Source organism: Aedes albopictus, chromosome 3 (assembly GCF_035046485.1).
Source record: "Aedes albopictus strain Foshan chromosome 3, AalbF5, whole genome shotgun sequence".
NCBI classification, from domain to species: Eukaryota; Metazoa; Arthropoda; class Insecta; order Diptera; family Culicidae; genus Aedes; species Aedes albopictus.
Window position 1 is genome coordinate 338,812,574 of NC_085138.1, and position 22,809 is coordinate 338,835,382.

Sequence of the window (22,809 nt, forward strand, 5' to 3'; positions counted from 1 at the left end):
GGTTTTAGCGTATTTTTTGTCGAAAAAATTTCATGTTTTTTTTTGGTCCCAGACAATTTTTGACAACTTTAGCTCCCTTGAGGGACCACTTAGCCTTGAGATAAGGACTTCAAATTTTGACACGATCATTTCTTAGCTAAAACGATAATTTTCCACTAACGAACTTATAACATTTCCAATTTTTTCAAAATAAGGGACGGCCTAAAGCACATACATTCGCAAATCTGCACTGAAAAAGAAATGATGATTGCAATCGTTCGTATCCACATCAGACAGAATATACCTCTGCGTCTGCACATGCACAACTTATGCGGATGTCGTAGTGTTAGAGAGATATGGTTGGCGGGGGCTCACACATTGGTGCGTGGATGCCAGGCGTAAGGTGATAGATTAGTGCGATTATTACTATGAAGCTAAAGCGGCACAATTCGCTTGATTACATAACCTGTAGAGGCGTTATCCGGTAGATTGACACTGTGCTGTGAAAGTTGGAAAAGAAACGGCTTTTCAACCGTTTCTGGTTCTAGCGATGGCTATGAACATATGAATATACATGAGTTGTACATATAGAGAGGAGAGTATAGAGATAGAGGATAGAAAGATACAAAGTTAAGGAAAGGGACGCCCAGGGATTGAACCCAGGACCTTCTGCATTAGAATCAGAAGCGGGAGCCACTAGACCACCAAGCCCGTCTGAGAAAATCTCTACATAAGACCTCTAAACTAATTCCTGAAATGAAAGATACACTAGGGAAAACGCTGAACAAGTTCTTGGTAGTATCACAGGTATTCTTTTAATATGGTATAGTTTTGAAAATCTTCAATAATTATAACCGAAAGCGTGAAATCAAACAATGTTTGTCTTACATATCCAATGCATGTGGGATTTATATTGATCAAAAGAACAGTTGATTGAGCCATTGAATTCACGACCCATTTGTTTTACGATTCAAATACAATCGAGTTGAAAAGAAGTTGCATCATATGAATTCAATACGACATCATACTGTAACGGCATATTATGACACCTTCAGCTAAGGTACACACCGGTCATAAAGTAACATTGTAGACCTAACAGCACCTCCGGCCAGTTCAAAACCTTAATATGTACACCAGACACGTGCCGGCTGAGCCACCAGTATCCCGTGGGACCTCCACTCGTGTCGTCGTCACTTGGCGGTTATTATGTTCCGCTGCACTGGCACACGTCGGGCCAACCAAGTTCCTGTATGTCTACCAGAGCCCAGAGCCAGAGTCAGCGAAACATATGACTGTGGTGCATTACATCCATCGCTTGTGTCGCTTTCTCATATGATCCCATCATTCACCACACCTCACACGAGTCAGTGACACCACAGAAACCGGCGTGGTGGCGTTTGACGAAAACGGTGACGACCAATGATCTCCACACGACGACGCCGAAGACGGCGAGGTCTCGTTTGTTTATGTGTCGCTTTTTTTTCGGGTGGATGTTTATGATTTTGAGCGGTTGTTCCGTGTTTCCCGTGAGTTTATGAGGTGTCGAAAGCGGAACATCGTTCAGGTTTGATGTTCAACATACATCTAATGCAATGCATTAGGGACTGCATTACTATGCAGGGGAAGTTGCTGATGATTAGTAGGTATGTAGTGTTCCTTCCAGGAAACGTGAACACATTCCCAGTAAATCAATTATTGACCTGGGATTCTGAGGATGCGTTACCCAGAATTGATATGTCTAGAAGACGTTTTCCTCTTTCTGCTTTCGAAACCAAAAAAAACTGTTTAGAGAAGAATGCAGCAGCCATGAACTGACAAAGCTATTTTTGCTACAGTTATGTCCTATCAACCGAAAATACAACCAGTAGGTTCAATCGTTCAATACACATCGTCATCATTATGGCTGCTGAGCGCAAAATGCAATTTACTAATGCGTGAGTCTAGACACCAAACCCACATGATGATCATCGAACCTGTTGGGAATTGCCGTTCAATGGGCAAGTTCAAAGTTCCACTAGACACGTTCGCTAAATTATAAAGATAACTACAGCATCCACAAAATTGAAAGAATGATTCAATTTGAAAGCATCATGATCTTCTGGAGGACGAGACATATGTTTTCACATATGACATCACAATTCCATAGGAATGCGCAATATTATTAACAATCCTAAGAATAAAATTTGCATTTTCTAGTGAAACCCATGAAAAATCTAGGTTATTTTGATATGCAGCATTTAATCGAACCCACCACTACCAATAGAGTCTCAGATTCTGCGAATTCATTGCCAACTAACCCAACTGAGGGCCCGATTTATTTTCCACCGCAGGATGTCTTTTCGATTTTCCGTTTGATGAAACGATGCAACGACAATTCGACTCGATTCGAACGTGCGTAATTTGCCGGAAGAAATATACGTACCTCTGTACATATGCGCACATGTATGTATTGGCAGTCTCGAACGGAAATCGAGCGATCGAATTCAAGAATCTTAATGTTTCATGATTATTGAATAAATGGAAGAGAGAATCGATTATGGGCGGCAAGGGGTGAATTTAAATTGCATCCGGTACGTATTTGGGATCAGATCAAATGAATTGCGGTAAACGTAAATGTGTGTTGTTGGTTTTCTACATTTGACGTTTGTTGGCATTATTGTTACCATTATTGTTTCTCATAGAAATTTTGATTCTAACTACCTTTGCTGCTTCGGGATTTGTATGGAATTCAGCATGGGAAAACTCGATTTTTCGTTTTATTCTCGCAAGAGGCCATTTTTTCCGAAACTATTTAGGGTAATTGATCCGATCATGGAGGAGTTAAGCACTGGGTTCATGCTTAAACCACAATTGTATCGCCCCAAGCAAATTTTTTACATGGATTGAATTGAAAATAATAAAATCTATCCTTTATCTACGGGAAAATAACGAAATATTGCCACTTTGAGATTGTTATGAGCATTTTATTCGTTTTTATCTAAAAGAACATTGTGTTCCTATTGTTGCGGTATTTGTTCCTAATGTTGCGGTATTTGTTCCTAATGTTGCGATATCCCATTGAAATCATATGGGATACCGCAACATTAGGAACACTACCGCAACAATAGGAACACAGCAGCAAACATATTAAGGAAAATATATTTTTTAAATAGATTTTTGGGCAAATCTTAAGCAAACAAATGGTGCAATCTCATAATTTAAGCACAATACATCTATCAAAAATACCTTTTGGTAACATTTCAGTCGAAAAGGTGCTCAATTGGCCATTACCGCAACATTAGGTACTACCACAACGATGGGAACAATTACCCTAACTGATGATGTATATAGACTTGGATGTACCAAAAAAAAAAACTTTGCCAAAGACTGAAAAGCGATTGGACAACTATGACAAAATTTAAAGCGTTCAGATCGTATGATGGTGATTAACATTTTCTGCAATATTTCAGTTGCTAATTTAGGACAGTTTAGCAGTTGATCTGCTATCATAAAGCAGTAAGCAGGTGGAATGAAGATATAATGCTGAGATACGGCTTGTTTAAACACTTTCTTGTTGCCTGGGATGATTTACTAATCAGGATATCAGAACAGATATCTAACTAGTCATGAAACCATAATCGTGAATCATGATTTCATTATTCGAGCTTCTACTTTCATGATTCAGAGCAACTAGGGTCTGGGACCTATTTTGGGCACTTGCTGCTATAACTTAGTCTATTTTAATCCGATTGACTTGAATTTTTGACCATGGCTAGATACTGCACGTATCTGATCGTGTCCCAAAAATCGATTAAAAATTGACAGAGATATTAGCAAGAAGTGCCCAAAATAGGTCCGCCTTTCCAAATGGTCCCAGAACCTAGTTTCATCGACGATTGACATGGATAGATGCACTTAGTCGTTGTAAGTGCTCGATTCTACGTATTAAGCTCACAGTGATTTGTAATAATAAAAAAAAGTCCTGTAATAAACACAAGTATGTGGAAAAGATTAACGAAAGGATAAAGTATTTAATTTCAAGTTAAATACTAAAAAGTAAAACCTAAAATACCTATACCTATCAGATCTCACCGACATTGTATTCGGCGACCGGCTGCAAATAATCATGCTACGCAATCCGGCTACGATAAATACCTGCTCCCAAAGGATGACCAGAACCTGTACGAGCCGAACAGTCTGACAGTCCGAACTTATTTTACGTCCGTTAATTTTACGCCGGATTGATTTACATCCACTTTTTTACGTCCAAAATTTAGATTAACATCCATTTCAATATTGTTCTAAACCTTTAATAGTTTTCTAAATATACACATGTAATATTCAGTAAAGTTCGAAAGGACAACAGAAGCCAACCAGTGATAGCTCCTGATATCATTATTTCTTATGTTAGATGGCAAAACTGTTCAAACAGAATCATATATTTTTTTTTTTTTTCAAAGTGATTACGGCGGTAGCAACACTGTGCTTATGTTCTACACCGCACCCTTTCCCTACATTTGCTTCTAGGAGCCTCTATTTTTGTTTCAACACACAGAAGTACGTAGGCGTGCGTGGCCCAAGTCGACACTGTTTTGGCCTGCGTTGAACAAAAATAGTTTTAATAAAAGTTTCCCCTTTTTTTTCTTTTTGTCAATTGTTTTTTTGTAGTATGGTCCATGTATTTAGTTAGGTTCTTGTCAATTTGTCAGTTATTTGAAGTAGATCTCCAAGGTAATAGTCAATTAAGTCATTCTGATCTGTTCTATCATAGCAGCTTTAGTCTTTGCTTTATTGAAGTGTAGTTTTATTGGAAATATGCTGAATGTCGTTATTAAAAAGAGACGTCTGGAACTGTGTCCTGCTAGTTGTTTCGTCATGCACATACGTCATGTCTTAATAATGCCTAGGAGATTAACGAAAACACGTGTGTTTGGTCGGCTGTCCATTGCGTAGAAACTCAAGGAAAATAGGTTTCTTTATTGTCAGTTGTTATGTAAGCAAGCCTCGCCAAGTTGATCAGTTGATTGTAATAAAACAAAAATTGCTTGTCAACTATTATGTATTCATCCCCCTACAAATACTATGAAAAATATTCAAATTCGTTCTGTCCTATCGGTCCTACCTCGATAAACCATGTCATTTTCTCATGCGTGGCCTAGAAATGTCAACCTAGTCATACAAAAGTAACGTTGTTCAGTTAATAAAAAGCAGTCAGCTTTTGTCCGAAATGTCACATCGAACGCATTGATGTCAACAATGCGTTTAAGTGTTCGCACGTTAGCTTCGAATCTATCAGCACAATTAAGTGCTGCAAATCTCCTTCCCACTATTAATTCGTCGGTTGATTTTAATTGCATTATTTAAAGAAAATATGACCAACTAATATGGTAAAAAATCGACAAAGCTACTATGACATTAATAAATTACTAATCAAAATCAACCGAGAAACGTGGGAAATAGAGCCCAAACAACATTTTGAAGTCAGCTGACTGTTAAAGGTTCCAAAACCTGTCACAAATCCTATATTACTTTTATTACGATTTGTAACGATCATCAAAACCTTCTAAAATCCAACCGACTTGGAATTATTGCTTGGGAATAGACTCTACTGAGCCCTGGCCGATCCTCCGTGTTTATCGAGCATGTCTGATGCATATGATCAGTCATACTCCATCTGCAGCAGCCGGTTCGTGATTAACCGTTGGAGGCGCATTAAAGTGTTAAAAAGGTGATATGTTTCACTAAAGAACACTACATTACAATAATCAAAATGAAACTCCTTCACTTTAATACCGTCAACCCCTGCGAACTTGGCTAGGGCTGTTCAAACAGAATCATATATTGCTGAACATATATGTACATATGATTTTATGCAACATAAAAGACTCTTTAGCATAATTTTAGTAGCTGGCAACACTACTGAACTGTGAATAAAAATCTGAATATTTAATTCACTACAATTGGGATGATGACCATGTTCATTGTAGTTTGAAGTCGTCTAGATTTACCTTGACTACTTGACTTTGTAAAATTTGGTTGTTCGAAATTATCTCTGCAACTGGCAACACTGCATAATGTTGAACATCGATCAACACGATTTTGAGATAATATTTCGAATTCGATTGTTCAGTTAAGATTATGTAGAAGTCAATTGGTATCTTTGGTGTCATTTTAAAATTCTAAAATTATTGACTAATAACACATATTTTTTGTAGTAGCTGGCAACACTGGTCATGTAGATGCAAATATAGCTCAATATCTCTGATATGATGTGAGATAGGCAATTCGAATATTCGATAATGTTATAGTGCACCTCAAATGTAATGTTCCACGTCGGGGCACAAACAGTATATTATTGCTGGCAGCACTGGTCATACAGATTCAAATATAGCTCAATATCTCTGATATGGTGTGAGATAGGCAATTAAAATGTTTAAAATGTAATACCCAAAAAGTGTATATACCATCAGTGTACCAGATTCCGCTCATCTCTTGAATGACTATTAACCTTCCGTAACTCGCGCGGTTGACTACCTGCGTCAGCACCACGCTAATGCTGAGTACAAAAAGCGAGATTTTTTCATCGTGTTGTACAAAATACAACAGCGCGATCGCTCGAGGGTTAAGCCAATTTGTAATGTTTTGGCATTTTATGTTAGTTCAATCTAAGTACAATCAGATATAAATCAAGACTAATGTAGAACTTTTCATAAAAGTATGATTTTATTACAGTTGGTGTGGGACCAAAGTGGTCCTAATACCACTTACGCACAAATTGTTGTCATGTTATAAGTAGCCTAACCCGGGAAAGTGTATTATTTTGGCAAAGTTTGCAAGTATTGTGTTCTATACAATCACTTGGAACTTCTCCAGAACTAAGGATTCCCCAAGAAGTTCCATCTGACATTCATCTAGGCTATCTCGTGCCATTTCGCTTGAATATCTCATGGAATTCAATGGAAATGTGTCAAGGAAAGAGTTTCTGACCTGTGGGATTTCCTCAGGAGTTCCGTCTCGGATTAACCCAGATGATCCTCTCTAAATTTCTTCTGGAGTTTCTTCGTGGAAATTAATCGAAGTGTTATTTTTGAGATTCAACAAAAATATTCTTCTGCCGAAATTCCCACAGGAGTTCCTTCGATTCTTTAGCATTTACTTTGGGCATTCTTTCAAGATAATTTTCTAAAATCACTCCCAAAATTATTTATGATACTCCTCCAGGAGTTTCATCTGAAGTTTCAACAGAGTTTCTTTCCGGGATTTCTACAAACGTTTTTTTAGAATTTTAAGACTTGCTTCTGGGATTCTTTAAAGAGTCTCATCTGGTATTTTTCCAGGAAATCCTTCTGGGACTCGTTCCAAAAATTCTGCAAGAGTATTTTGTAGGATTCTTGCAGGAGTTCTTTTTGGTAGTTGTGCACTGCAACTTTGATTTTGAATACTTCCTAGAGATTTTGTATTTTTTTTTTGCTAGGTTTCTAGCTGCACTCTGAATAGAGTTGAAACCTCTACACTAGACCCGAAGATAGAAAAGAGTGCGTAATCTTTCAGAAGCAGTTTGCCAGCCGTACGCGGAAAATGATATCCATTAAGACACTGTTGCCTACTGACTCAGAAAGTTACGGTAGAAGGTTGGAAAATTTTCAATTGGTCAGTCAGTCAGGATTTGCCTATGTAGTGTTATGGTCACATGGTTTGTGTTTGTCGTCTTGTTCGATTTTGTGGTATGGTTCAATATGTTTTTCTTCTCGTTAAGTCATTTGTCGTATTTTTTTTTTCATCGAATCAATCAAACCCTGTATGTTAAAATATAGTCGATCCTGTGTCAAATTGTTTTCTTGATTTCGCTAATCGTTTTCTACTTCTCTGTGTTCATCTCTTGTGTCCTTAAATTGTCATCGGTCCAAAACCCACAGAAACATGCAACTGAACTTCTGATATTTTTCTGTTGGTGCCAAAATACCATCTAAGAGACAAACAAAAATACGTCAAGTTGGTCAGTTGATTGCAATCTATATATATAAAAATGCAGTGGCATACGTGGGACCGCGCATAACTTGCGAACGGATGGTCCGATTTGGGTCGTCTAAGTTTTGTTCTGTTAGTTTTCACCCAAGGAAGGTTTATGAGACAAAAAACATGGAAAAAATGAGAGTTTTTGAAAATCGATCTTCCATACATTTTGTGACCGGGGACTTGGTCTTGGATAGAAACTTGAAAAGTCAAAAAACGCAGTAGGCAAGACAAAGTTTGCCGGGGTCAGCTAGTAAAATTATAAAATAATAAAGATTGCTTGTCAACTATTATGTATTCGTCCCCCTACAAATACTATGAAAAATGTTCAAATTCGTTCAGTTGTCCTATCGGTCCTACCTAGATAAACCATGTCATTTTCTCAAGCGTAGCCTAGAAATGTCAACCTAGTCATACACAAGTAACGTTGTTCAGTTAATAAAAAGCAGTCAGTTTTTGTCCAAAATGTCACGTCGAACGCATTGACGTCAACAATGCGTTCAAGTGTTCGCACGTTAGCTTCGAATCTATTAGCACAATTAAGTGCTGCAAATCTCCTTCCCACTGTTAATTCTTCGGTCGATTTTAATTGCTTTATTTAAAGAAAATATGACCAACTAACATGGTAAAAATTCGGAAAAGCGACTATGACATTAGTAAATTACTAATCAAAATCAACCGAGAAACGTGGGAAATAGAGCCCAAACAACATTTTGAAGTCAGCTGGCCGTAAAAGGTTCCAAAACCTGTCACAAATCCTATAATATCTTTATTAGGATTTGCAACGATCATCAAAACCTTCTCAAATCCAACCGACTTGGAACTATTGCTTGGGAATAGACTCTACTGAGCCCCGGCGGTTCCTCCGTGTTTATCGAGCATGTCTGATACATATGATCAGCCATACTCCATCTGCAGCAGCCGGTTCGTGACGAACCGTTGGAGGCGCATTAAAGTGTTAAAAGGGTGATATGTTTCACTAAAGAACACTACATTATAATAATCAAAATGCAACTCCTTCATTTTAATACCGTCAACCCCTGCGAACTTAGCAAAATATTCGAAGGCACACGGTGAATGGAGCCCCCACGGTGAATGGCGCCTTGACGGTACTTTTTTTTTTAGAATGCTCTGTAGAATTTAACCATTAAAAATGTATATAAGATCGAGGTAAAATGTACATAAAAGAACATAACATCGAGGGTCTATATAATCTACGGTCCACTAAATCGAGGCATACCTCTATATCAGGTTTCTTGGGCAATCCCTCCCAGGAGTCAAAGTGAATCTTTCTCAGGGTTCTAAAGAAATCCTTCTTATCGTCTAGAGAGTCCCTTTCAGGGTTCTAGCGCACCTTTCTCGGTATTCTAGGTCAGGCTATCACTGGATTCCGAACATTTTTTTGTGAATTCTTCTCAGGATTCTAGATGAATTTCTCTTAATGTGAAGAATTTCCTCTCAGGGCTATTGGAAAATCTGGGGCTACTCTTTCCAAGATTCTCTGAAAATTCGGCTTCCTAGAGTTATCCCCGTCATGATTCTGGAGAAGTCCTTGGGATTCTGGTGCTATATTTTTCAAGATTCTTGTGCACTCTCTTTCAGAATTGTAAATAATTGAAGAATCTCTCACGAGATTTTAGGCAGAATTATCTAGAGAAATTTGGATTTTGAAGAATCCCTCGCATAGATTTTATGATTCCTCTTAGGGTTTGAAAGAAATCCTTCTCAGCATTCTACAAGAATCCCAGTAGAATTATGTCTCTGTATTCTGGAGCAGTTGTTCCCAGTAATCTCTTTTCAGGATCCTGGGAGAGTCGCTCTTAGTAATCAAGGAACTCCGACAATATTATTGGAAGATTCTCTTGAGATTCTGGTGTAATAATTTAAAGTATCCTAGAGGAATCACTCTCAGAGTTCTGGGACAATCCCTTTCAGAAGTTTACGGGAGTCCTTTCAAAGATTCTGGAGGAATGTCTTTCAGGAATCTGCGATAAGTTTTCTGTTTTATGTTGATATACACTGCCCCCACTCGCATAACAGTCCCATTTGCAAAAAGTAGGAATTGAGAAAACGGCATTTGAAGTTTGAAAACTTGTTTCCATATAAAACTTTGAAAAATCGCCAAAATTTGAAAAATATTTCGATCATCTCGAAACTTTCACAGATTGCTTTGCACATGAATATATAACTGTAAAAAATATTACAATCACTACAAAGTTGTTCAGTTTTGTGTTACGTAACACAAAAATCCATGATGGGACTGTTATGCGGGTACTTTTGATATGGGACGCTCCTAACTTGGTATTTTTTTCATACATTGACATAAAAATTCGTAATTTTTATTGTTGTTCTTGGAAGTACATCAAAAATGATGACTATTCATAACGTTAACTCAAAAGTGATGAAAAGTCAAATGGGACTGTTATGCGAGTGGGGGCAGTACACCTCTCAGAATTCTAGAGAATCCTGCACAAGATGCTGGGGAAGTCCATTATAGAAATTTTTGTAATCCCTTCCAGGAAGAATCCTTATCAGATGTTCGGATAAATTATTCTTAAGTTTCTAGATATATTTCTCTTAAGAATCTGGATGAACCCCTTATATGATCCCTCTCAGGATTCTGGGGGAATCACTCGTAGATTTGTGGGGAATACCTTTCGGGATTCTAGCAGAATTATTCTCAGCATTTTTAAAGATTCTACCCAGGATTTTTAGGGAATTCTGGGAGAATACTTAAAAGGATTCTGTAGGAATTCTTCTCAAGATTCTGGGAGAATCTTATCTCCTAGAATTCTGTGAGGGTATATCTAGGTTTCTTTGGCAATCCTGCTCAGTATATTCAGGGAACCTTTCTCACGATTCTAGAGTAATCCATCTTAGGGTTCTAAACTACCCTTTTCAGGATTCTGGGTCATTTTTTTTAAGTTTCTTGTAAATTTCACAGTTTTCTACATGAATTTATCTCAAGAATGTGAAGAAAAAAAACCGCTCTTGGAATTCCTCTCAGGATTCTGGGAGAATTCATCTTCCTTGGGATTCTGGAACATTTTGGAAGAATACCGAGGGGCCGAGGGGAAGCTTCTCTTAGGATTCTGAGACAATCTATCACATGGTTCTAGGAGAATTCCTCTCGGGACGCTGAAACAAACCGTGTTATAGATATGGAATAATCTTTCTCAGAAATCTAGGAAATCCAGGAAGAATTCAGAGGTAATTTCTACCAAGATACCGGAAGAGTCTTGCTTTCTTTTCTAGATGATGTCGTTCAAGATTCTGGTGTAATCATTTTCAGCATTCTGAAGAAATCTCTCTCATAATTTTAGAGGAACTCCTTTCAGAATTCTGGAGGAGTCTCTCTAACGATTCTGGGGGAATTTCTCTTAGAACCATATGGGAATACTTCTCAGAGTTCTGGGAAATATCAGGATCTCATGATTTTCCTTCCGATTCAAAAATATTAAGTTTCATTTTTTTTTTTTTTTCAGAATGCACTGCCTCAACGTTATATCCATTTTCGAATCAGAGTCGCGAAATATTCGATATGCAATCTCCAATTTTGATATTGAATTTTATTAAGACAATTAAAACATACCATGAACTTGAACTATATGCAGCAAACGAATCATTTTATAGTGTAATATTTTATAATATCGAATCGATGTAAAAGCATCGATTCAAAGTATTCGATTAAATCGGTGAATCGATTCTGCTGATCCGATTCGAATCGATTCACAAAAATCGATGTCTCAGCCAGATTTGCCCAATGCATTTCAATATAATGTGCCTATTTACAATTAGAACAAGGATGTGGATATCTGACGTGACCGCATAACTGAAAAATGCAATCATTTCTCCACGTACGCGCCCGGTATAAAACCCCTTACCAAAAAATGTAAATCAAAGTGCCACTTACAAATCTCGACTCCTGCGTCTCCATCTCGTAGGCAGACCGCGGCTGTGGAGCCTGCTGCGAATCCATGATCAATCCACCTGGTGCTCCCGAACTATCCTCGATGTATCACCACCAGTAGTGTAGTTACTCTGCTATTCTCAACCACCGCGTCCACTTATCCGCCTTGATTCCGCGCGCTATCACACCGGCCTCAAACTTAATCACTCTCAGCACGTATATTTTTTACACACATGTGTGTTGAAGCGTTCGAACTAGCGAAACTAGATCTCGCGCACTCGCTTCTTCTCAGATTGTGCGACAAACGTGAACGGGGGGCGGGGGAGTGGTGGTACTCCCTTTCTTCACCTCTATATCCACTATTTGGGGGCTTAGGCGCTAAGCCGCGCGCTTAGTGCGCCACACAAAAACTTCACCGCGATCTCGAAATCACACACACTCTTCGCGCCGCCACCCAAATTAAAACCACTACTTTCTCTTCCCAAATATTTCTCACTCTGCTGCAGCACTCGTCGTTGCTCCGAACTTGGGAGCTGTTGTTGTTGTTGTAGTTGTTGGTACCGAACTTAGCAGCAGCTTTCTTATTCCCTTCGCTTTGGGGAGAGCGCAACAAGCACAGGCTAAAACCACCACGCGACTTGTGTATTCCACTTTTTTTTTCTCTGTATTTCTTTCAACGACTTTGGCTGCAATGCTGCTGCAACACTTCGCCCGCAGGGGAGCAGCGCGTTCGTAGGTACTACTAAGCACACGTCACCTTTGTTTTGCAATATACACAGACACTATTGTTTCACCCTGCTTTTTGCTGGTCGGTCGACAATTTCACACTGGTGCTGGCTGGATGCTGGTGGAAAAATGACGGGGAGAGACGGGAAACCGAAAATCGAAAACAATCACATGGTTAATAAGCTTGAATTAAGTTGTTTTTGTGGATACTTTGGATTGCACAAGTATGTCGCACTTTGGGAGGAGATAGGCAGAGATCAGCAAACAATTTAAGCAATCTAGGTTAGCATGGAACAGTTAAATGTGGAGGTTTATTTATCTTTTCATGTTTCTCAATAGATGCACAAATGTGAATTATATTTTGAGCTGATGACACTTTATTATTCGTCAAAGTAGGATTCCCTCCTTCTAAGATTCTCCCAATAAAACTTGGTATTCCTCCAAGAGTTTCTTCTAGGATTCCTCCAGAACTTTATTCTGAGATTCCTCAGGTAGCTCCTTTTAGGATATTCCCTAGGATTTATTTAGAATTTCTTCAGAAGTTTCCTCTGTGATTCTTCTTGGAGCTTATTTTATCCGAGGTGAATTAGCCTAGGGCTGAAATCCTCGTAAATAAAGCTAATAATAATAATAATCATCTAGGAGTTTTTTGGAACTCCTAAAGAGGTTCAAGCTGCGATTCCTCCAAAAGCTCTTTCCGGGCTTCCTCCAAAAGAAATCTCTCCTAGTTCTTTTCTGAGTGAGATTATTCCTGGGGTTTGTTCAGGATTCCTTCAAAAGTTTCCTCTGGGATTATTCCAGGAGTTCCAGTAATCTGCTCAGATTCCTCTGAAAGATCATTCAACGATTTCATTCTGGAGTTCCTTATGGTATTCCTGAAGGAGTTCTTTCTTGGATTCTTCAAGGAATTCCTTTTAGGATTTGCTCCACCTGCAGAGATTTCTCCACAAGCTTTTTCTAGGATCCCGAGCAGAGGAGAATAGCAAATTAATAACAACAGAATCACACAGCCCGTTTTTATACACGCAGAAAAATAAATTGTAAACACAATTAAATTCTAGTTCAAATCAACCGATTTTTCAGTATACTATAGCGACAAACTGATTTCTAGTTTAAACTGAACTGTTCTATTGTTTAATAATACAAATATTTTCATTTGTCGAAATTTGTGACAGTTTGTTAAAACAAACAGAGATATGGTATTTTCAACATGAAATAATGTATTGATTCAAACGACTGCACTTTTGCCACTAACAAACCCGGAATGTTGTGTTGGTGACGGCAGCAACTGCGGCAGCTCGGAAATCTATTTTTAGACCGTCGGTAAGCGGATGGGGAGGAGCCCGACTAAAAAAATACAAAAAAAGGTGAAACCGATCAAGTTTTTGTGGATGCTGTCGTGAGTACCTGCGCGTTATCCATCACGGCCAAAGTTGGCGTGATGGATTTGCTACACCTTCTTCGTTGTGGCGAAGCATTTTATAGATGTGTGAGTGCTTTCGGACCATGTTTATGGTTTTGATTTTGTTGAAACAAATGAAATTTTTGACATTATATGAAATGATGGTAATCGGTTGTTTTTATCGATAAACTCTAAATCAAAACAATTAAATATAACTTTAGAATAAGTAAATTCTCAGTTTGAATATCAACCATGCGTTTTATTGTTTTAAACAAGCGCCATTTTTCTGCGTGTATCATAATCATAATCAAAATATATCTTTTTAATAACATGTTTTGTTGGGCAATCTTATTTTGTTATGTTCAGGTTATTGGGATATATCCACAAGATAACATTTCAATAATATATTTTGTTGCAGAACAAGTTTAGTTATTATTCTACTAAAGTGAATGTACAACCCGAGCAGAGGAGAATATCAAAATAATAACAACGGAATCACAAAACCTGTTTTTATATCTTGGCTTGTCATTATCAACTTATTGAGTTCCATAACATTTTTTGTTGGACAATCTTATTTTGTTATGATCATGCTATTAGTATATTTTCTTCGAAAACTATTTCAATTTGTTATTGAATATTCTACAAATTCGCTATTAATAAGTTGTTATTGGAACTAACAAAACTTGTTATTGAACTGGTTTTCCAGGAACATTTTTTTGTTATGATTTTCGTTATTTTGCCACAGACAAGTTTATAACATGAGATTTTATGTTAATAACCCCCAATCGGACTGGAGAAGGCACAAGAGCCACACATCAACATTCTCGTGCTCATCATTCTACCCATGGACAGGGTAGAAAAGTGACAGCAGCACAACGGCAACCAGTTCGATATAGTACAGTTAGAATAGAATGCATTCAAAGTGTAAGTGCAGCCGTCAATTGGAATCGCGCACGCAGTGCCCTAGTGGACAAAAGAGCTGTAAATTAGGTTAAGTGATTGAAGAATAAAAAAAATGCTACGAAACGCCAGAGACACAATTATTTAGATACAGGGGATAGACAAAATGGTCGGGACAGGCAAAATTTTACCTTCTCAAAAAAATTTCAAATAGCTGTAACTTTTCGAAAAGTGCAACAATTATTCTCAAATTTTCACTGTAAGTTGATCAACTAGTTGTATATCAGTGGACAAAATTTGGAAAAGATCGGACCATTCTGCACGATGTTATAAAGATTCTAGAAAAAGGTAGAATTATCCGATAGCCAACTTTGAGCTGTTATATCTCCGGATTTAATGAACCGAATGCAATGAAATTTTGACCAATTACGACTTATATTATGAGCTTTGAAAAACGTTTGACTCAACATTCTTAACACGGAAGAAAATTATAACGATTAGATTATTTTTCTAATAAAACACCAAATTTTCTTGAATTTCAACATCGTTTCAAAATTCAAGATGGTTATTATAGTTTATTTAAATTCTCTCTAATTATCTTGAATATATTTACGTTTTGACGGAAAGTAACAACATAGGCGGCAATTCATTGAAAAAGTGATGGGTTGCATATTAAAAATATACCAATTTACTAAAAAAATCCTAAAATTAATGAAATCGCTATAACTTTTTTCTTGTTAATAATTTCAAGTTGAGTCAAACGTTTTTCAGAGCTCATTATATAGGTTGTAAATGGAGAAAATTTCATTGCATTCGGTTCATTGAATCCGGAGATATAACAGCTCAAAGTTGGGTATCGGATAGTTCTACCTTTTTCTAAAATGCTTATAACTTCGTGCAGAATAGCCCGATCTTTTCCAATTTTTGTCCACTGATACACAACTAGTTGGTCAACTTACAGCGAAAATTTGAGAATATTTGATGCACTTTTCGTAAAGTTACAGCTAATTGTGCATTTTTTTGAAAAGTGAAAATTTTGCCTGTCCCGATCATTTTGTCTATCCCTTGTATCTACTTCAGGTCTTAGAGAAATGTGGTTGGCTTTATCAGGTATCATTAATGAAATTGAAGTGTGGCAATTCATGACTTGCTGATGCGACTCCTCCAGAAGAACCTTCTGGAATTTCTTTAAAGAATTTGTTCAGGGATCTCTTCCAAGGGTTTATTCTGGATTCCTTCAAAAAATCTCCCTGTGATTCTTCCAGGAGATCATTCCGGAAATTTCTTTCGGATACCTCCAGTAGTTTCAGGATCACGCAAGAAGAATCTTCTTCCGAGATTGCTCTAGGCTTTCGTTACGAGATTCCCTAGGACTTCTTTCTGGGATAGCTACTAGCTAATAGTTCCTTCCGAGGTTCCTCCAGAAATGTATTCCAGGATTCCTCCAGAAGTTTATGCTAAGATTCTTCAAGGAGCTCAGAGACTTTTTCAGGAAATAATTCAGAATTCCTTCATAAAATCCCTCTGAAATGGTTCCAGAAGCTTCTTATGAGAATCCTTAAGACATTGCTTCAAGGTTCCCTACAGTGATTCTTTCCGAGATTCCTCCAGGAACTGCATCCATCCCGGACTTCCAGGACTTCTCTAGTATTTTCTTCCAAAACTTCCCCCAGAATTCTTTATTAGACTCATCCAGGAAATCCTTCCGTGATTCCTTCAGGATTTTTTTTTATGGTTCCACCAGGAGTTCTCTTTGGATTGCTTCTAGGTAAACCTTTAATATATTTCTCTAGGTTTTCTTAAAGTTGCTCCTTCTGAAATGTTTCAAAGAATTCTTTATGAATCCAGGAAATTCTGATTTCAGGAAATCTTTCTGGGATTCCTTCAGAAACTTCTTCCGGAATTCCTGCATTAATTCCTTCCGGGATTATTCCAGGAAATCTTTCTACGATTCATCCAAGAGTCCTTTCTCTGGTTTCTCCTATAGCTATTTCTGAAATTCCTTAATGATTTTCTACTGAAACTTCAGCAGGAGTTTCTTCTGGAATTTCTCCAGGAATTTCACCCGAGATTCCTCCAGAAGTTCCTTTCGCAATTTTTCCAGCCTTTTTTGCCGGGATTGCTTCAACAATTCTTTGGAGTGTTCCTTCAGGAATTCTTCAGAAGTTCCATCCGAGATTCCCTCAAGAACACCATGCATGCATTCTTCCAGGAACTCGTTCAGGGGTTCCTCTATGAACTCCATCCGGGCGGCTTCTACTGGAAATCTCTGCCGGGATTATTCCAGAAGTTCCTTCCTGGATTTCCCCGATAGTGTTGTGCAAATAACATAAAAATACTTATTAAGCCAAAATAACATATTTTATTATGCTGTTGGTATTTTCTTTTGCTCGGGATTCCTCCAGAAGCCTCTTTTAGGATTTCTACAGGAGTTCTTTCACGAGTTCCTGCTAGATTTTTTCAAGTTTTTTTTTTCTGTGTTCAGGAGCTTTATGTGGGATTGATCAATGACTTCCTTTTGTCTTTCCTTCAGGAGTTCCTTCTGGGACTCCTCAAGTAGTTGCTTCTGGGAATCTTCCTTTTGAGGATTCTCTGAGATTCCTAGAGGATTCATTTCTGAGATTCCTTCAGAAGTTTCGAGGAAGCCAACGGAATTTCTCGTCAAAATCGTAAATAACAATGCCTCGAAACATCAGAGAAATAATTATTTAGATCGGCACCAACATTTTAAAAGGGCGTAACTGCATTTACAACCAATGCCTTCTCACAAAGCTGTGGAGCGTATCCCATCCCTCTCGAGCAATCCACTAGCACAAATAGAAAGATAAAATCCTCCTCTTTCGATTAATGGATGTTAATTGCGTGAGATGAATGAAATACGACCCACAGCTCTGTGAGAAGGCATTGGTTGCAAAAGCAGTTACGCCTTTTTGAAATATTGGTGCCGAGATATCTACTTAAAAACTTAAGAGAAATGTGGTTGGCTTCATCAGGTATCATTAATGAAATTGAAGTGTGATAATTCATGATTTGCTGATGCGACTCCTCCAGGAGAACCTTCTGGTATTCCTTAAGTAATATCTTTAGGGATCTCTTCCAGGGGTTTGTTCTGGATTCCTTCAAAAACTCCCCCAGTGATTCTTCCTGGAATTCATTCCGGGAATTTCTTTAAGGATTCCTCCAGCAGTTCCAGGATTACGCAAGAATTTCCATCCGAGATTGCTCTAGGCTTTCGTTACGAGATACCCTGGGACTTCTTTCTGGGATAGCTACTAGCTAATAATTCCTTCCGGGGTTTCTCCAGAAATGTATTCCCGGATTCCTCCAGAAGTTTATGCTAAGATTCTTCAAAGCTCCCTGAATCAGAGACTTTTTCAGGAAATAATTCAGGATTCCTTCATAAAATCCCTCCGAAATGGTTCCAGAAACTTCTTATGAGAATCCTTAAGATATTCCTTCTAGGCTTCCTACAGTGATTCTTTCCGAGATTCCTCCAGGAACTGCATCCGGGATTCCATCCGGGACTTCTCTACTACTTTCTTTCAAGACTTCCCCCAGAGTTCTTTCTAAGACTCATCCAGGAAATCCTTCTGGAATTCCTTTAGGAGTTTCTTTAATGGTTTTACCATGAAATCTCTTTCGATTGCTTCTACGTAAACCTTTCATATATTCCTCTTCTTGAAGTTGCTCCTTCTGAAATGTCTTAAAGAATTCATAAAGAACATAAAGTATCCAGGAAATTCTGATTTCCGGAAATCTTTCTGGAATTTCTTCAGAAACTTCTTCCGGAATTTCTTCATTAATTCCTTCCGGGATTAATCCAGGAAATCTTTCTACGATTCATCCAAGAGCCATTTCTTGGGTTTATCCTATGGATATTTCTGAAATTCCTTCACGATTTTCTACTGAGACTTCAGCAGGAGTTTTTTCTGGAATTCCTCCAGGAATTTCACCCCGAGATTCCTATTCTAGAAGTTTCTTTCGCAAATTTTTCAACCTTTGAGATGTTCCTTCAGGAATTCTTCCATCCGAGATTCCTCCAAGAACACCATGCATGCATTCTTCCAGAAACTCGTTTAGGGGTTCCTCTATGAACTCCATCCGGGCTTCTACTGGAAACTCGTACTGGAATTCTTCCAGAAGTTCCTTCAGGAAAAGCATTTCTCTAGGAATTACTAGAGAAAATCACATAAAACATAGAAAAAATAAGAAAATACTCTAATAGACATCCTAAAGTAACTTCTAATTGATTCTCAGTACATCCTGGATGAATCTTGGAAGGAATTTCTGGAGGAATATCGGAAAGAATACCTAGACGAATCTACGAACTCCTGGAAAAATCTTGCAAGGAATCTCTGAAGGACTCCAGGGAGGAGTTACTGGAGAAATCCCGAAAAGCACTACTATAAAAATGCTAGATGGAAGAAAAAAAACTTCTGGAAGGATCCCAATCCCACAGAGACTTCTGAAGGAATCCTGAATAAACCCCTGGAAGAATCTTTAAAGAAGCTCCCAGAGAAAACCCAGATGGCAATCCTGTATGAATGTTTGCAGAAACTGCGGAAAGAATTTCGGGAGGAATCCCAGGAAGAATTTCTGGGGATATTGCGGAAGGAACTCCTAGGAGGAATTTCGGAACTCTTGAGAGAAATCTTAGATGGAGTTCCTGGAGGACTCTTGTGAAGAACTCCGGGAGGAATTTCAGTTGGAACCGATTTAGGAATCTCTGAAGAAACTCCTGGAAGAATCCTACTGAAGGTATCCTAAACTAATCCATGGAAAAATCTCTAAAAGAGCTGCCTCAGGAACCGAGGAAGGAACTCTTGGAGGAATCTAGGATTATATTTCTGGAGAAACCACAAAAGCAATTCCCAAAGGAATCCCGAGGGGGATTTCTGGGGGAACCCCAGAAGAATCTCTTTGAGAATAAGAACAATTCTAAAACCACGAACTTCTAAAGGAACACGTGGACAAATTCAAGAGTCACTTAACCCAGGAGCGGTCGCGTCGTGTACTGAGTACACGCACCATTAAAAATACACGCTTGTGGTACACAGTGTGAGCGTGGCGCCGTTGCAGGTAGTCAAAGACGCGACTGATCGAGGGTTAAGAAATCTTTGGTGAATTTTCAGGGGAAAATTTTAAAGAAATCCCTGAAAGAATTCTTTGATACATTACCTGAGGAACTACAGGACGAAAGCTCCGAAATTTCCCGAATGCATTCTTTGAGTGCTTTCTGAAGAAATCACTATAGCAATCTCCGGAAAAAAAAACTTCTAGAGACATCCTTAGAGGGATTCCAGGAGCAATTTCTAAAAGAATAATTGGAGGAATTCGTATTACAATCATTGAAGAACTCCCTGCTAAGAATGTGGATGGAATTCCTTGAGAAATCCACTCAATTGAGCAGCAATTCCCAGCAATCTGGGAAATCCATAGAAGAAGCCCTATATGGAAATCTATAGAGGAATCCTGGAGGCATTCATGAAGAAATCCTACGAGAAAATTTTGATAGAATCTTATATGAAAATTTCTGCAGGAATACCGGAGATATCGCCTGAAGAATTCCTGGGTGAATTGAGGGACTCAGATGCACCCCTGCACTTACACCCCAGTGATTGTTTTGTCGATTTTGATCTGAGCATATTCTTTTTTTCGGAGATTTCTAGAAAATCCTGAAGAAATCCCTGAATGCTTCCTCGGTATAATTTTTGGAGGACTCCCAGCAAGAATTCCTGAAGAAATCAAGGGTACTTTGAGAGAATCTTTAGGAAAATCCCTCGATAAATTCCTGGATGAATCTACGGAGTAATTTTGGGAGGAATTATTGGACAAATCCCTACAGAAATTTCTGGATATACATGAGTTCAAGGAAGTTCAGAAATTTATGGAAAAAGTTCCACAAGAAAACCAGTATGAATTTCTAATGGAATTTCAGCAAGAGTTTTTGAAGGCATTCGATGGAGTTTCTAAAGGAATGTCAGGAAATAAAAACTTAATAGCATATCTGAAAAGATTTTAATAAAAATCCTCCGGAAAAATTCCTAAAGGGTTTCCAATGGTAATTCCGAGAGAAATCCCATAAAAAAATATGGCGGAATTTCTGAAAAACAAAAAAAAAGACCTATCAGTAACCTCAGGGGGAATTTAGAAAAAACTGGAAACATATCAACAGGCAGCATGGGAAGTTTGTTCTGTTCCAGAGGTCTTTCAAAAGAAAAGTTCTTCAACCATTTGAAACAAAAACGGTTTAAAAGGTTGGACGGGGTTAGGCCTTGTTAGATGCTAATAGAGAAGAATTGTGCTAGCTGAGAAAAAATATTAGTCCGTTCTCAATAGTTACGCGAGATTTTCTAGGATTCCTAGAACATAACTATTATTACGACTATTGGAGGAAGCCCAGAAGGACCTCCTGGAGGAATGTCTTAAGAAATTGGTGGAAAGATTCCTTAAAAAAGTTCTGCAGGAATTTTATGAGAAACTTATAAAAGAATTTCATACGGAACTCCTGAAGTAATTCCATACGAAATTCCATGGAATTCCTGTAGGAGTTCCGTAATATACACCTCGGGGATTTCCATTAGGAACATCTGCGAATATACAAAAATAATCTTCCGATGGAAATCCAAAAGAATATGGAGAAATCTCGGAAGAAGTTTTGGAGGAATCCCAGAAAAAGATGCGGGAGGAATCCCGGAAGGACCTGTCGCAGGAATCCTAGAAGTGGTTGAAAAAGGTACGGACACACTTTATGCTTCCTACTTGACCATCACGCCGAGGACCTGGGATCGAATCCCACTCCCGACAAACTCACAAAATGTGAGTTCTTCTTTCGGAAGGGAAGTAAAGCGTGGGTCCTGAGATAAACTAGCCTAGGGCTAAAAATCTCGTTAATACAGATAATAATAAAAATAACTTAATGCTCCCAATGAGCATTTCGCTCTTTAACCCTCCTTTGGCATTAGGGTAATTTTTTAACCAAACCATACACTACGTCAGCGAACTGTTCTCAACGTTATGCAATAGGAAGGTTAAAGAAAGCACGGAACTAGCCAACGGACACGCAGAAAAATATTTTGTAAACACAATTAAAATCTAGTTCAAATCAACCGATTTTTCAGTTTGTTATAGCGACAAACTGATTTCTTGTTTAAACTGAGCTGTTCCATTGTTTGATAATACAAATATTTTCATTTGCCGAAATTTTTGACAGTTTGTTAGAACAAAGAGAGATTTGGTAGTTTCAACATAAAATAACAGATTGTTTTAAACGACTGCACTTTTCCCACTAACAAAGCCGGGAAGTGATTGTGGTGGTGACGGCAGCTCCTGCGGCAGCTCGGAAATCTATTTTTAGACACTTGACAAGCGGATGGACGCGAGAACGAATAAAAAAAGGTAAAAATCGGAACCGATCAACTTTTTTTGGATGCAGTCTTGAGTACCTGCGCGTTATCCATCACGGCCAAAACTGCACTTGGAAGTTTTTTTTTATTTCTTTGTATTTGTGAATTTTAACTTAATGCTAATTCTTCACACACTTGGAAGTTGGAGTGATGGATTTGCTACACTTTCTTCGTTGTGGCGATGTTGGGGTAAGAATTTTTAAGATGTGTGAGTGCTTCCGGGCCATGTATATGGTCCACATTTTATTGAAACAAATGCAGATTTTAACGTTATATGGAATGATGGGAATTGGTTGTTTTGATCGATAAACTTTAAGTAAGAACAAAGAAATATAACTTTGGAACAAGTAAATGCTCAGTTTGAAAATCAACCATGCGTTTTATTGTTTTAACCCTCATGGCCTCAGTTTCGTCACCTCGCTGAGTGTGTTCCATCAAAGACGAGCTCTGAAAGGCGCCTGGGGTCCAATGGACCCCAGGTATCCTTTTTAGGG

General features: G+C 38.2%; 1 protein-coding gene across 1 annotated transcript in view; it reads right to left on the minus strand.

Annotated features, from left to right (window-relative positions):
• Positions 1 to 22,809, minus strand: part of LOC109424724 (patronin) — a gene marked incomplete in the record, with an annotated part of 310,451 nt that overhangs the window by 270,696 nt on the left and 16,946 nt on the right. Inside the window, 1 exon segment of the mRNA XM_062843097.1 lies at positions 11,885 to 12,725. Coding sequence (XP_062699081.1) covers positions 11,885 to 11,950 — 66 coding nt within the window.